The 16,694-nt window shown below is 38.9% G+C and overlaps 1 protein-coding gene across 1 annotated transcript in view; it reads left to right on the top strand.

Moving 5' to 3' along the window:
- DDX10 (DEAD-box helicase 10) overlaps positions 1-16,694 on the top strand; it is a 176,137-nt gene that overhangs the window by 6,148 nt on the left and 153,295 nt on the right. The window contains exons 5-9 of the mRNA XM_082065078.1: positions 1,206-1,326; positions 2,475-2,664; positions 4,781-4,907; positions 6,138-6,300; positions 7,869-7,953. Coding sequence (XP_081921204.1) covers positions 1,206-1,326; positions 2,475-2,664; positions 4,781-4,907; positions 6,138-6,300; positions 7,869-7,953 — 686 coding nt within the window. The remainder of the gene's footprint in view (positions 1-1,205; positions 1,327-2,474; positions 2,665-4,780; positions 4,908-6,137; positions 6,301-7,868; positions 7,954-16,694) is intronic.

The following is a 16,694-nucleotide window of genomic DNA, read 5'->3' as shown; positions in this document are numbered from 1 at the left end:
GTCACTCCAGTCTTCAAAAAGGGCAAGAAGGAGGACCTGGGTAACTATCGACTGGTCAGCCTCACTTCCATCCCTGGGAAACTGATGGAACAACTTATCCTTGGTGCCATCTCAAGGCATATCAAGGATAAGAGGGTCATTAGAGGCAGTCAACATGGCTTCACCAAGGGAAGTCATGCTTAACCAACCTCATAGCCTTTTATGAAGACATAACCAGGTGGATAGATGATGGCAGAGCAGTGGATGTGGTCTACCTTGACTTCAGTAAAGCATTTGACACAGTCTCCCACAGCATCCTCACAGCTAAACTGATGGAGTGTGGTCTGGACGATTGGGTAGTGAGGTGGACTGCGAACTGGCTGAAGGAAAGAAGCCAGAGAGTCGTGGTCAATGGGATGGAGTTCAGTTGGAGGCCTGTATCTAGTGGAGTGCCTCAGGGGTCAGTACTGGGACCAGTACTATTTAATATATTCATCAGCGACGTGGATGAGGGAATAGAGCGTACTGTCAGCAAGTTTGCTGATGACACGAAGCTTGGGGGAGTGGCTGACACACAAGAAGGCTGTGCTGCCATCCAGCGAGACCTGGACAGGCTGGAGAGTTGGGCAGGGAAAAATTTAATGGAATATAACAAGGGCAAGTGTAGAGTTTTGCATCTGGGCAGGAACAACTCCAGGTTCCAGTATAAGTTGGGGAACGACTTGTTAGAGAGCAGTGTAGGGGAAAGGGACCTGGGGGTCCTGGTGGACAGCAGGATGACCATGAGCCAGCACTGTGCCCTTGTGGCCAAGAAGGCCAATGGCATCCTGGGGTGGATTAGAAGGGGGGTGGTTAGTAGGTGGAGAGAGGCAATGGATGTAAACTGGAACACAGGAGGTTCCACTTAAATATGAGAAGAAAACTTCTCAGTGAGGGTGAACAGGCTGCCCAGGGGGGTTGTGGAGTCTCCTTCTCTGGAGACATGCAAAACCCGCCTGGACACCTTCCTGTGTAGCCTCATCTGGGTGTTCCTGCTCCAGCAGGGGGATTGGACTGGATGATCTTTCAAGGCCCCTTCCAATCCCTGACATTCCATGATTCTGTGAATGGCTGATCCTTGACTATTCTTCTGAAAAACTATCAGTAGGTTAAGGTGCCCTGACCATCTCTGGTACTGGGGTCCTAGTGTGAACAACAAGACCTAAGCTGGTTTAACTCCTTTTCAGGATCTGAAAGAAGAGTCTGAAAGAATCCATCACATAAATATGCTAATCTGCACTCCAGGACGGCTTCTACAGCACATGGATGAAACTTCATATTTCTATGCCTCTGATCTGCAAATGCTGAGTAAGTTTTTTGAGTACTGGAAAGTACTCAGAAATATTTTGTAACAGTTCATAATTGCATGGAGCACTTCCATGGGTAAAAAATTTATCCTAGTCAGGTTATGTAGATAAAATGGCATTAAAGTTCACGTATGTACAAATTAAACAGAAAACAATGAAACCCCTTTTTTGTGTGTACTTTGTCTCAAGCAGTAGCTGAGCATGCCTTCCTTAGGACGATAAGAACAGGTGGTTGAGTTAGTAAGGAACCCAAACCCAAATGTAGCATTCAATATAATCCTTTAGTTGTGTCTTGGCTAACATTGAGCTTTCCTTTCTGCCTATGACTCTTGTGTTTTTCCTGACTTAATTAACTATGTGGAATATCCATTGTAGTGTGTGTTTTTGGCCAGTTCTAAAAGACACTTATATTTGAATTTTAAGACAGATTGCTGCTCCTTTCATTGTTCTGTTAGCATTGTTAACATTGTTTCTTTTCATCCTTCCAACCTGAATAAAAATTTTGGTGTAATGTAAAGGTTTGCCTCCCACTAAGAACTGCATAATCTTTAGCATAGCTGGAGGAACTTAGAAGCAATTAAGAAACTAATGAAGCTGATAAAATGTGAAATTATGATTGCTACACTTAGTACTGTTCATGGCACTTAGACAAGAAGTGCATTAAGTATAGACCCTTTTCTTAAAGCTTTGTCTTGTGCTACTCTGTTTATACCCTGTGTTTCAGTGGTAAGTTCAGCTTAGGTACAGTAGAGTGTTTTGCTCTGTCATGAATAAATAGTACAGCACTGCTTTATATTCCATGCTTTTGTTTCAGTAATAGGACTGGGAGTTGGTAATTTGTAGTCTGTCTGCAAATTGCTGAACTGTTTACTTGAAATCCTGTTCTTTTATGCGTCAGCTTGTGAAGCTGAGGGCTGTAGTATATAGATTATGGGAAATGCTCTGACTTCTATTACAGTTTTTTAAAAAACATATTTTATGGAGTACATGAATATCTAAAGAGAATCATGTCATACACAGTAATTAAGTTAATCTCTGCAGTTGAAGTTGGCATAGATTTTTGTACTATATGGATTTGATGTATGATTTTTTTTTTAATATGTAAATGAAGCTAAAATCAGATTTTTCTCGAACTATCTCTCAAATCAGTTCTTGATGAAGCTGATAGAATTCTAGACATGGGGTTTGCTGATACGATGAACGCAATCATAGAAAACCTACCTAAGAAACGCCAGACCTTGCTTTTTTCTGCAACACAAACAAAATCTGTGAAGGATCTTGCACGTCTGAGTCTGAAAGATCCGGAATATGTTTGGGTTCATGAGAAAGCCAAATTCAGGTATGTTGGGATATTTTTTTTTCCTGGGGGGAGTTAAACAGATGGTGATCCTACTGAAGTCGATCTCTGACTGTCAGTTCCCTGAATCAGAAGTTGTGTTGTGCATCTTCCTTCCTGCAGTGTGTGATGCTGTTCTGTGCCTTTCTGAAAGGAAGGAATTTCCCGATGAGAGGGTCCTAGTTCTGGCTGATTCGTTACAGGGAGGCTGAACCTGCACCTTCCTGTGGCTTCTCAGGCAGCTTTGTAGTCTGGGAATTTTCTTCCTCAGGAGCAAGTGATGGAGCAGTGTCCTGGCTGTATCACTCACTTCTGAATTGCTCCTTTTTTGTTGTTTGACTTCCTTTGTCTCCTGCGTGTGTGTACACTGTGCAGAACCACCGCATGTGTTGCACAAGTACAACTCTGTGTGCCATTGATAAATCTGGCTTTCCAAGGAAAATGTGATTCTATTGGGAAAGTGCAGAATTACACTATTATTATACAATATTAGGTGCCCAAAGGAAAGCATGTGGCACTAGTCTATGTGGAGTAAGTCTTGTGGCTTCCTGATTTGCTGGGTTTACTATGCACACAAAATACATTTATCATGCTAAACAGTTTGGATCCAAATGGGAGGGCCTTGTGAGAAGTGAAGTATGTGGTCTACCGTGCTCAAAAAATATAATGTGTCACTAAGTGGAAAAAAAAAAGCATGTTGTTTTTGGCATGTTTTTTAAATTTTGAAATCTAAGTGAAGAGCATTATTTGATGTTTTGCATTTCTGTGAGTTCCATCTTCTAAGTGTCAAACTGCTTATGAACATGTAGGATTTTTTTTTTTTCTATGAAGTTTGCATGTATTTCCATATGTAAGATGCAGGAGAAAGGTGAAGTACAGAGATAAAAATGGCTTTCCCAAGAGCAACTGGGAAATCATAGCAAAATCAGCAGCCGAACTAGGTTGAATCTTGAGACAGTTTCAACTATTTGATTTGATTCTCTCTGTACTGCACTGCAAATTCTTTTTTTTACATCAGTAATACTGTCAAAGGCATCTTAAATATGCATGATTGTCTGAAAAAATCATGTGGTTGATAGCCTCTTAGCAGAAGGGGATGTACAAGCCTAGTCTGTGGTCTTCATTGTGAGGACTGACTATACATCTGTTTTGCAGGTCTCAACTTTTTCCTGAAGTCTACTTTAAATTACATTTAATTTAAGAAAAAAATATTTGGGAGAGTGCAATCAGATAATAAAGGGAATAAAAATAAAGTATTAATTACTGCTTAAGTGTGCAGTAGGTTATTGCCTTATGAAAAGGTTTTCTCTGAAAAAAAGTTTCCTCTGAAAGACTTACAAATTACAAGATGCTGTGGCATAATTCAAATTGACTAGCAGAATAAAAACTGGAGTAATGTCTTGTGCCACCTGGGTGGGTAAAATTACCTTTACAAAAATGATTTTTGAATACCTTTGGTCTGTTGAGGGTGAAGCAGAGGAACTAAGAGGTGAGCATTTAGATGTATTTCAAGGACAAATATGCCAAAGGCTTTTCTGTTGGTTTATTTTATTTTGTGAAGAATGGAAAGGTTAGTTAGGATGATCATTCAGAGCTTTACAAAGTCACTTTGCATGTCAGGGTGTAATCAGTAGAAGTACATCAGTGCTCCTTTTTGTGTGTGATTAGGCTGTGCTTTGACATTGCCTTGAGCACAAATGATGCTTTAATAGGGCTAATAGACAAAATTGCATTTTAAGTCAAGGCAATTTGAATGTCACCGCTTAGGCAGGGAAAGAGTTTGGCTTGCTAGTAGTAAATGAATTTAGAAGTAATGTCAAAAGTTATCCCTTCCTCCCCATGGGCGTTTAGTAAGGAAATTGATTCATCTTTCAAGAGTAGCTTTCTAGTGGAGCTGCTGCTTGTTCCTCAAAGTTGCAGAACACTCCAGCCTGCCTTTTTTTTCTTTCTTTCCCCCATTTTTTTTCTGGGTATTTGTCTGACACTTGACTTAAAAGGAAGGACAAGCAACTCTGTAGATATTCTATGGCTGTATATTCACTCTCTTCCCTTCTTTTGTTTCTCATTTTAATGTTATGGGAACTAATGCCATCTAACTGTACTTTTTTTTTTTTTTTAGTACCCCGGCAACTTTGGATCAGAACTATGTTGTTTGTGAGCTTCAGCAAAAAGTAAACATGTTATACTCTTTCCTGAGAACTCACTTGAAAAAGAAGACCATTGTGTTTTTTGCAAGCTGTAAAGAGGTATGGTTATTGCCCCCTATCCACTGTAGCATTTAAAAACGATTAAAATTAAGATATTCATGCAGATGTCAAGGCACCAGAGAGGTGAGATTCTGGACTGGTTTGCAACAGGAAATTGGGGGAGGAAACCAAACATCACGTCATGTCATGCAGGATCCTGCTGCTGGGAAGCTCAGCGACCCCATCTCAGTGCAGGAAGGTCCTGGAGACCTCTGTATACTCAGCCATTTTTGTGCTCTGCTGTTAAAAATGAATACTAAAAATTCTGTCACTAAGGGCCAGTTTTGTACCGTGACATTTTGTGGCTGGATTACAGAGTATTTTAATAGCTATATCTAGTTTCTTTACAAGCTTTTAAATCTGCCTTTGTAAGAAATTATAGTTGCGAAATAGTGCACAGTAAGTTTTTTTCTTATGGTTATATAGGAAATAATCCTTCAAAAATCAGCTTGTATAAATGTCCTGGGACTATTCTTTTGAAGATATTTGTATGTGTTTGTATGGCACTGGTATTTATTCCTATAACTACTGCATGTATTCAATATTTTACAACATACAGTGGTGTAGTAAATATTCATTGCATTTCCTCCACTTGTGCAAGAGGTTACAATAGTTTTGTTGTTCTGCAGTTGGTTGGTGAGTACAGTGGGGTGGTGGCCTTCTTTGTACAGAAATTCTCTGAGCTGCAGCTGTTACTGCAACCTATGCAGTTTCTGTAACTATTTTCTTTAAAAAAAATATTAGATAGCTACCTGCTATAAAATAATGCTTTATTGTGGTACTGTATGTAAGAGTAAACAGACTGTTTTTACAAGAGAAGCTGTTGAAGCTTGGAATAGTAAACCAAGACTGTGCAGACTGCTTTGAGTGCAAGTGGAAGACACTACACCCTGCCAGTGTTGTCTAACAGCGATGCTTCTGTGGACTTTGATACTTCGATACTGCATACAACCTAACTAGTCATGTCCCAAGTTGTTCTTGCTGTTACCTGCTCCGGTTCCTTTTACGAAATGCAACCAAAAGTCATGCCAGTCTTGTGCCAGAGTTCATTTCTTCTTTTAGTACCTACCTGTCTTTCAGAGTCTCAAAATAGCGTCTCTTGTCTCCGATATGGAGAAAAGTGTATGTTATTTGATGTGCTAAGTCAGTTGCTATATACTGGATATGACCTTAACAAGTTTAACGTTGCATAGTAACATTTTTTTTTCGTCTCCCTGATTTGTTGGGTAGGTCCAGTATCTATTCAGAGTGTTCTGTAAGCTTCAGCCTGGTCTTCCTGTACTGGCACTCCATGGCAAGCAGCATCAGATGAAGAGAATGGAAGTCTACACTTGTTTTGTTCGGAAAAAGGCAGCAGTGCTTTTTGCTACAGATATTGCAGCTCGTGGCCTGGGTATGTACCCACAGAGGCAATAGTTGTTCACAAAGTGGTGATCTAGCCCAATTGAGATTTTATCAGTGACAGTATGCTCTGAAGACCAACGTGATTTGTAAGAAATGAAGCTATAGTTTGTTTAAGAGCTCATTAGGGTATCTCAGAAAATATATGCATCTTAGAGCTCTGCTGTTTCTTTACTGAAGAGGCCCACTTCATTTGTGCTTATTTTTGATTTTTGTCTCAGAAGGGCCTATGTTGTCTCTAGTTTTGTAATGGCATTTGTTAGTGAGGTAGTCAGTGGAAGCTATCCTTTATTTATTCATTTGTTTATTTATTGAAGTCTGTAGACAATCTAGTTTTTCCAGCCATGTTCTATGGCAAATATCTGGAACAAGAGAAAATAGAAATAGTGATGTATTTGCTTACTACATGCCTTAAGGCAAGATTTCAGCAGATTTAAGTGTTTCTGGTGTACCTGTATCCTGTGGGTTATTCCAAAGGATATGAAAAATGACTAACCTAGTACTATGTGGAAATGAAAACCTGAAGCAGTTTTGATGTCTGAACTATGAATGGTGTGATAGGACTGTATTCTGAAGGAGGCAGAAAAATAGATGAGGGGGAAAAGCAACAATATTTATAAGACCTGTTTTGGCTTGCACATGTATTTCCTCTGGTCATTACAGCTGAGTTATGATTTACTTCTTTATATTTTCTGTGGATACTTTGGACTTTTTTTTTGTACTTGGAGGCATTTAAATATGACACAAGACTGTTCTCAGGAGTCTACTCAATCTTTCAGACAGCAATCTATGCTACAAAAGGAAGGAAGGTGCTCTAAAAACTGAAGGCAGAAATGAAAACTGTGTATCACACCTCCACTGCTGAAATCTCGGTAGTGAGGATCTAACGCAGGTGGGGTTGGTTGGGTTTAGATTGTAGGTGTTATTGTGAAAAACGGTGCAGCTACAGACACAATGAGGAATTAACACCAACTTACTCCAACGCAAAGCATGCTGCTGCCCTATGAAGTGCAGCAGTTTGAAAAAGCTTATAAGTATTATCGTTCACATTCAGTGTTGACTTCTTTGTCAGGCCTGGTCACCACCTCCTGTCTTTGAGAAGCACTATAATTCTGTATGCAGACAGCAGAAGTTGTGCTGTCTTGCCACAGCTAACTTCAGACCCTGGTGGTGTGGGATATTGATGCTGTAGGTGAAAAGGGGGTCAGATATTGTTATTTAGTTATTAAATGAACTGGTGTTTTATTATCTGTGTGACACAAAGCATGCCCGTTCTTGTCAAGTGTGAAATTATGTTCCATTCAATGCACTGTCGTAATTTAGAAAATGAAGACGCTATTAATTTTAGCTTTCTTTGATGAAGAAGATGATTGTTTATGATATGGTAATACATGCAATTAATTTTATTTTTATTTCAGAGGTTGCACCCAGAGTCTGTAAATTGGTCTAAATGATGGTTCTTATTGGAATTAATGCTCCTAAATAATATGATGCTCTTGAATAGGAGGATGTTCAGTACCATGAGCTTAGATTTTTGACATATTTTTTTCCTTTATACAGATTTTCCAGCAGTGAACTGGGTCATTCAGTTTGATTGTCCAGAAGATGCAAACACATACATCCACAGAGTGGGAAGAACAGCCAGGTTTGTTTTCACTTTTCATTAATATTTTATTGTTTAAAACTAGATCACTATAGGGACAGGTAATTGGCTAAATACTCACTTGAAAACATCAAGATACAGATTGGAAATAAGGGCTGTTATCACCAAAAGACTCTTTTGATTGCTTAAGAGTAGTGATTTGACTTAATCATTTCTAGTGAGCGTCAGAAACTCCTTACAGCAGACAGAAAAAAATAGGCCCAAATTACCTCAAAGGCTGAGTTAAGCATATTTGTGGGTGGAAAAGCTTGTTTTGCCGCTGCCATTTATAGGTAAATAAGGCTTTAGACTGTGGAAATCCAATTTCTTTGTGTCATTGAAGACTCTTCAAAAGGATGGAAATATTTTCTTCTGTATTTTAATTTGAGGAGGAAAGAATCAAGTAATGTTAATTGCAGGTTAAATTTTTATTTTTATAAGTCTTTTGTAGAATTATATTCTTAGGGATAGCTTTAGTTAAAATTCTGGCTAAGCCTTTATGATGGGATTTACCCAGATACACTGTTGGAAACCTGGTCGTTGATCTCTGAAGGAGATTTTTAAGAGAAACAGGAGTTGTTATTGCATGTAATTAAGTAGATCAAAACCTTTATGCAATTATCTGAAGGATGAAATGCGAGACCCGGCATTATATCTTGTATATAATTTAATTTGTTTGCAGTATGGTTTGCAATATAGGCAGTTGTCAACCTAATGACAGAACAGTTTCATAGAATAGGACTTCAGCTCTCTGCACTATAGAAGTTTGAAATCTGTTTTTCTGGATCAGCTGGCATTAAATTTTGGTGATTCTGTAACAGGAGTGTGTACTTCCAGGCCTCTTTCAGAATGTGGAAGTTCTAGCTGTGTTTAACACTGTAACTGGTAACATTTCTGCCCCATTCATTTCTGAGTCTTCCATTCTCCTATCTACCTGTTATAATAGAAGGGAATAATGAATTTTTAAATGCCTTTGGAAAGAACCATGAACAAAATCAGCAAATGTTATATATACAAAGATAAAACATGTAGCTATTTGAGTAAGTTAAAATCTATATGTAATCTCATGCATCCCAATTGAGAGAAAAACATATGGACTTAGAATTCTGGGGTTAAGGGTTCCCCCCCCCCCCCCCCCCCCCCCTTTTTTTTTTTTAATCCTATGTGGCTTCAACAGAAGGCCTATAATGTTATTTTTATGGCATACTGTCATTGTGGAAGGCAAAACAACACGTTTATCCCAGTTGAACTGGCAGTTTCTGGAAGGCCTGTTGAGCTTTCCTCGAGCCACGTCACTGAGGTGAAGCGCCTCCCTTGGGTTACAATCCTCACCCTTCGTCCCCGTTCCCATTAGGCACCGAGACCAATGATTTTAAGTAGGTTTAGAGAGGGACCGCAGCTACATAAAGACAAATAACCCTCCTTTTCCACAATGCTTTTAGTAAAATGTCACGCTGATGAAGGCCTCACAGCCTTAAGGGTCGGCCTTTGGTGGCCTCTTCACCACCACCTTCTGTGATAGCTTGAGGGACAGATTCAGACAGAAACTGGGGGCAGAGGATCTGTCCCATGGGCTGTGAGCTGTGCCGGTGCCTCCACCGTCCGGTCGTGTTCTTCCTTTCATGTGAATTTTTCGGCAGCCAGACCTTGCTGAAATTGGGAGTGCACCTGAGCGAGTTGTTTGAGCTGGTGGTGGTGACTGAGATTGAAAGCAAATTCCTTCCCCAGGGGAAGCCTTGTGGGTATCTTCTGTTTCTTAATCTGATACAAAGATCAAGGAGAGTTCTGCCTACACTGGGCTTTCATTTGGGACAAACATACAGGCACTCTTTGTCCTTAAAGCAATCCTTGGCAGAGATTCATCCCATGATGTTAATGGCATGATATAAATATTTGAAAATAAAGCAAGGGAGTTGTCTAATCATTTTAAGTAAATACTGTGCACTAAATAAATATGCTAATGCAGCTTTAGGTGTGGATAATTGAGAATGTACTTCTCAGGGAACTCTTAAGTGATGAGTAGGATGCTTCATTTGTTTTCAATAGCTACAGTTTGTGTGAGAAGCTTATGTTTCTGCTAGAAACTTGATAAAAATGAACTGAACTGCAGTTTAGTAGTCCTCATTAATGAGGTTAGAGATAATTACAAATTTTCATGCGTTATGAGAGTCTATAATTGCATGGAATGAGAGCTAAATTAAATATCTCAGCTAATTAAGAGACTTCGTTAAACTGTAATTAAAACTGGGATGCCAAATACTGTTTACTTTTGAAATCAAATTATTTTGTGATACAAAAGTAAGTATGAAAGTCAAGAGAGAAATTATTTTGGGGAAAGGGCTGAAAAGCCTCTAACAAACAATCATGGCTGTGTTTCCCCATCTGTTTTACAGTTTTGCAAAGCTTTATCTAAGATGACAGATAGTGATTGATTTTTAAGTGGATAAGACCACTGTGTTCCCTAAGTAGCATTTCACTTGCATTTCACCATATTGAATAAAATAAATTGCAACTTCTGCATTTTTTATTTCGGGTAAAGTAAGATCAAGAAAATTTGGGTGTTCTCCAGTAATGCTTTTACTTTGGGCTAGAATTGGCATATCTTGATTTTTTTTTTTTTTTTTTTTAATTTATGCTATGATTGGAGTGATTGGACATTATTTCTTCCAACTAGATTTTAAAGTATTTCTTTAAAGTCTTAGCTAGTTCAATAACAGACTTTCTAAAATACTGACAGTATTATGGCCATGCCCATAAGTATTTTTGGCTGTATTTTTGTCACACAATCTCTTAGCAAAGCCTGTAATTTAAAATACTAGATCACAGCGGGTTTTTTTGTGGGTCTTAGTTTTAAAAATTCTAAGTAAATAAGAGCTACTTGTAGCAATTGTCTGCGAAACTGATTTCCTGACTTTTAATTTCTGTTGATGCTTTCCGTTCTGTAGCCTCTGAAGCCTACAATTGAAAATATTCTTTGATCAGTTTTGTGAAACAAGTTACAGTGCCACTAGGGGACACCAGAAGATAATAATTTCTGAGGCACACTGTTACTCACTTTTTTCCCCAAGTGCTTTTCCGAAAATAATTTGTAAATTGGATGGCATGAAAGAAGCATATATAGGCATGTTTTTCCTTCAATCGTGATTGCATTGATGTGTAGAAAAGACACTGACATCTATTTTATCTTTCTATTCATGTGTAAATTTCTTGTATTTTGGGTGTATCTGTGTCCTGGCACATCTTAGTATATAATTTCTTTCTTTCCTAGCATTATATTCTTCCTTCCACTCTTTCTCTTTTTTTCCTTTGGAGGTGGCTGTTAAAAACTTGAGTTTAGTGATTTTTCTGTCAGGAGTTTTTATTTTAAAGAAACTGACAAGCAGAATGTTAAACAGAATAAGTCTTTTTGCTCTGCAGTTTTTATCTGTAGTATGTTCAGAACTTTATATAGGCTTTGGGTCTGACTCAGGCTCAGACTTGTGATGGTATTTGATCCAGGCTTGTTGGTAAGGCTGCTTAGGTGCTTAAACTGATTTAGGAAAGAAGCCGTAATTTTGTTGTTGTCATATAACCACAGTGTGCATGCAGGCATGGATGTCCTGTCTAGCTCTACGTATGCTTTTTTCCTTTTGGTAAATTATATTCTGAAAATAAATGGAATAGTAGAAGTCCTTCTTCCCACAGCAGGAAACTCTATTGCTCTAGCATTCTAGTACTGACTGGTGTGATGATTAAAGCCAAGAAGTACGAATAAACACTTAAAAGATCTGTAGTTTTTTTGATGCCTTGTGAATACTGCAGAGTACACACACACATCAAATTTTGGAAAGGTGAAAGGGGCAGGTCATATCTTTTTCTGTCATAAAGTAAAATGCTTTGAAGCATGCCCACTGGGGCTCTCCTTAAGTAATTACACACTATGTGTGTGAAAGTAAGACTAATAAGCCTTCAGAGTAATCTTTGCGAGTGGCAATAAAGCATTTAAAAATGTGAGTGACTTAATGGAACTTTTTCAGTGGTGGAAGCTTGATATTTTTTTTTTCTTTCCCAGTAGGAAATATGTCTCAGGGATACATGCCTTAGGTCCTGACTAAACAAGATGGCAGCTCCTTGTTTGTTTTTTCATATTGAAGACCCATTGAAGCACTTCTACTGATGTTTCTTTAAAAATAAATGCAGTATTTAGACCATCTCATGTTATATTGCAGTCAAATAGTCATCCTAACTCAAGCTAAGTAAAAATAGCTGCTAGTGGAGGTCACAAGAAATTGTTGACACCATATATTTAATTTGCAGTTCACATTATTAAATTCTTTAAAATGAAACACTGTACTCTAGCTACATTCCTGCAGTGGGCTGCGATGCTGCAGGCGTGCTGACCGGCACTGTGTTATCCATTAGAATTCCCTTCGTAATGGCCAGGTGTGAATGAACGAATGAAATGAAATATTAAGTGGCTAAGGTTATTACCTACTGACATGAAGCTATCCTCTAAGCTGTAATAAAAAATAAATAAGCACATGTATTTTAGCGCAGCGGAGTGGACACAGCTGCTGTGGAAAATGCATTGCTTACAGCGTGGGCTGGAGGACCCGACGGCTTCCCAAAGCCTTTTGAATTCAGTGTGTTCTGAGATGAGCAGGACTAGGCTGGAGAGCCACTGCCTGTTCTTGTCCATTATTTCTTGTGACTAAGTGTCTGGCAAACGAGGACACCCAGACATTACGACTGAATGAAAGGGATTATGGTTTTGTGGTATGAATAAAACGCAGTTGCATGGTTCTTGGAATTTGGCAATAGATATAAGTGGGCTGCTGTCCAGACAGGAGAAGGAAAAGGATATTAAATGGTCGGAGGAAGACAAAACAATCCCCAAAATAAACCCCTAAGCAATTTCTGACTTCATAGCAATATTTATTGATAATTTTTTGGGGATACTGAACTAAGGTCTATGCAATGGAGAAATAGGAGTGAAAAAAGCATTAGAAGTCAGGTAAAACCAATACAAAAAATGAAGCCAGTTCACTTTTTGTTGTTTTAAGTGCTCCGTGGGATGGTGCAGCCTCACCTGGAGCACTGTGTGCAGTTCTGCGCGCCACAGGATAAGAAGGATATAAAGTTACTGGAGAGTGTCTACAAGAGGGACATGAAGTTGGTGGATGGTTTGGAGGGGAAGCTGTATGAGGAGCAGCTAAAGTCACTTGGTTTGTTCAGCCTGGAGAAGAGGAGACTGAGAGGAGACCTCATTGTGGTCTACAGCTTCCTCACAAGGGGAGGAGGAGGGGCAGGCGCCAAACTCTTCTCTTTAGTGACCAATGACAGAACCCGAGGGAATGGCAGGAAGATGTGCCAGGAGAGGTTTAAGTTGGACATTAGGAAAAGGTTCTTCCTCCAGAGGATGCTGGAGCACTGGAACAGGCTCCCCAGGGAGGTGTCACAGCCCCAAGCCTGACAGTGTTCAAGAAGAGACTGGACAACACCCTCAGACACATGGTGTGAACTGTGGGGTTGTCATATGCAGGGACAGGAGTTGGACTTGATGATCCTTGTGGATCCCTTCCAGCTCAGGACACTCTATGATTCTAGGTTGGGCTGTTGAGAACCCGTGGGGCAGAAGAGCTCTTCTCCCTGGCAAGCATGTTCTGGCCTGTTCTCATTTGTGTTGTGCTGCTTGAGCAGGACTTGCTGTATATGCACATTTCAGTTAGCAGTGCGCACAGATGTCTCGTTAAAGATTTATTGTTTTAAAGAAAAATATCTATTACAAAAAGGGACCATTGATCAGGTAGATGGGATAGAAATTCCCATATTACATGGATTTGTTTTCTGTGCTCATTTGTCACTTAAAAAATAGAATAACAAATGACCACATTAGGGAAGAAACTCAGCGGTGCAGAAGGTATGATAAACAGCAGATAAAACTCATCTTGCTCCTGGGCTCGGAGAAATAATGTTTTCTTGGTTTAAAGCTTACATTTCACCAGTCCTCATCATGTCAGAAGACCCGTAAAGTAGTATAATTGGAAACAAAGGTTTGCCTGAATTGAGCCCAGTATGAGCGACCTAAAGCTGTTACTTTGTTTAAGAAATATGTTTAAAAACGGTAGCTTATAAAATCAGGTTTAATAGTTGAATTTTAAAACAAAAGTATTAATTACTGTATTTCTGTGGAAGGCCTTAGGGGTAGATACGGATATTAGTTTGTTGAAGGATAGTGTGTGGGTGAACAGATTTATTCATATGTCTATCAGACTGAAATGGACAGTTTTATTCTGAAAAATACCTATTTTGATGTTTTTAGTTTATATTTTTATGGTCATCTTATATTGTTCCTTTACATAAAAAGTGCAACACAGACACGTGTGCATCAATGAAATGCTTTTTCATTCACTATTGTAGTTGATTTTATCAAGGAATTGTAAATAATTTTAAAAGATAGGTTTTGGGAGCTAGGTGTATACAGAATGTTTCAAAGAGATGGACCCAATTGAAACACCTTGTATCCGCATACTCAGATGATGATTCTCTCCTTTCAAGTACTTCTTACAGCAGATGAAGAACTGTACTATGCTGGGCTTTATTTTTCATCATCGTCAGTTCTCAGCTGCAATACCATGTGCATTAACAAGTACCTGTACGATTTCACTGGCATACTGAGTTCACGCAAGGGTAAATCTTTGCTCTAGAAGCAAGGCTCTGTGCTGGTTTTTGAATTTTGCTTGTCAGTTATTCCATGTGATGGAATTGCCTTGTTCTGGATTCTTTATGGCAACTAAAATAGTATGCAAAGGTTTAAAGAACATTATTGTTGCCAAGTAAGTGCTCCAGAATATTTATATTCTGGGAAGGGTGTGAATGGTGCACAGTGAATGAATGTTCACCTTTACATGGTGGATAATTTGGCTTTTCAGTGAAAGTAACTATTAAATACTTTTGTATTAATAGTTTGCGACCATCTATGATGAACAAAGGGTCCATCAGAAGAAGAGTGAAAATACATAATTGTAACATATCAAAATGCACTTGCAAAACCAGGCAAATTTAGTGGGCTTGATTTTGATGTTATTCCAAATGCTTAACTTATTGACCTTAATGTTTTAAGGAAAGAGGTCTTCTGCTTACTTCTGGTAGGTCAAATTTAATCAGGGTGAGAAAGAGACAGTTGAGAAGTTGATTTGGCTTCCCTGATGCCTGATTTCCTTTCTCTGAAGGGCTCTGCTGTGAAGGGTTTCTGCAATACCAGTGTATCTGAAGGTGGCTTTTTGGCTTGGAATGCAAGACTTTTTAGGAGTGGGCTTTGATTTAAGCTCACAAGTTTTGGAGTGATAACTTACTTCCTTCTACATCTTTTGACAGATAAGATGACAACATTTGCTGATACGATCCATCCTGGCCCAGTTAGGTTAAAATTAGATCTTTAATCAAGTCAACTTGGTAAAGTCCCACTTAAGTTACAGATTAAAAAAACCCGCAAAACACATTATTTTAATATGGGGGTAGAAGTGTGACCTCCAAAACATAAAATTATACACTTATGGTTCCTTCCATCTTCATATGTGTCCAAAAACTTTATCACCTCCTTTACATTGACTTTTCTGTAAAGGGAAATATTCCAAATCAGGAAACTGTAATGCAAGTATCTTTATATGTGCAACTCTCTTCCCCCAAATTTTACGATTATCTCATCATCTCCATTTTCTCCTTTGCCAGTTTTTAAAATAGATTATTTGTTTTCTTGCCAAACAAAGCAGAAATACTGCCTTTAACTCTCTCAAAATTTGGCATCAATTTATATCTTCTGAAATACAAACGTTAGGGAAATATGTTGCAGTATATCTGTGCAAGCCAACCTGTATAGCATTCCCAGTAAGGTCTGCATATCCACTCAAGCTGTCCTTACAGTTCTCTTCCTATTGCTTGCCCATCATTTTTTTTTCCCTACTGGATGACTGCCCTACAGCAGAACAGTGGTGCCTGATGACCACCGATCAGTTGGTTCCCATTCCTATTTTATTGTGGTATCACTGCAACTCAGATGTCACTGACAATTAAAACACGGTGCATTGGACTGAAGTATATGTTACTATGGTTGTGGCAAGGATGTAAAATTACTTGGAGTGTAGTTAGAACAAGCGCAACTGCAGCTGCGTGGCAAGGTGGAATTGATTGATAACCGCAGGACGTTTTCACCTGTGGCCTTTGTGATAATGGTAATATTGTTCACTTTAGTAGTATTGGCTAGAGGTGTGTGTGGCCTTGGCTGGATCTGATCAAGGACAGGTTAAGATGGGTTAGGATTAGCAAAAGGTGAGTGCCTATTTGGCCTGCAGGAAGAGAATGTTTTTCTCACCCTTTCCTCAGTGAATTTTCTGCATGCTGTTTGTTCCTTCATGCTCGATACCAGCTGTCAGCTCAGGGTGATTTTTAGCAGAAGTTTAAGATAGATTCTGTCATGGTGAATGAACTGTCCTCTTGATTTTAGTGTTTTTATTTATTTATTTATTTATTTAGCATGAAATGGAAACTATATGGCAACTCTTTGTGTTTCTTTGCTAGGGAAATGATGCTCTTGACATTTTAAACTATTTTTCTCTGCTTCTAATTAGCCAGTAGCACAGTGCCCTATGCAATTTATCACATTTCCTTCTTGTCCAGCCTTTGGTGCTTGCCCTTGATTATAGACATCCTTTTCCTCATCTGCAGTCAGTGTAAATATATCATTCCTACCCTCTGCTTTATAGTGC

Source organism: Streptopelia decaocto (genome assembly GCF_964273445.1).
Source record: "Streptopelia decaocto genome assembly, chromosome: 1".
NCBI lineage: Eukaryota > Metazoa > Chordata > Aves > Columbiformes > Columbidae > Streptopelia > Streptopelia decaocto.
Note: the sequence above shows the minus strand (reverse complement) of the source record. Positions and strands in the feature narration are given on the sequence as shown.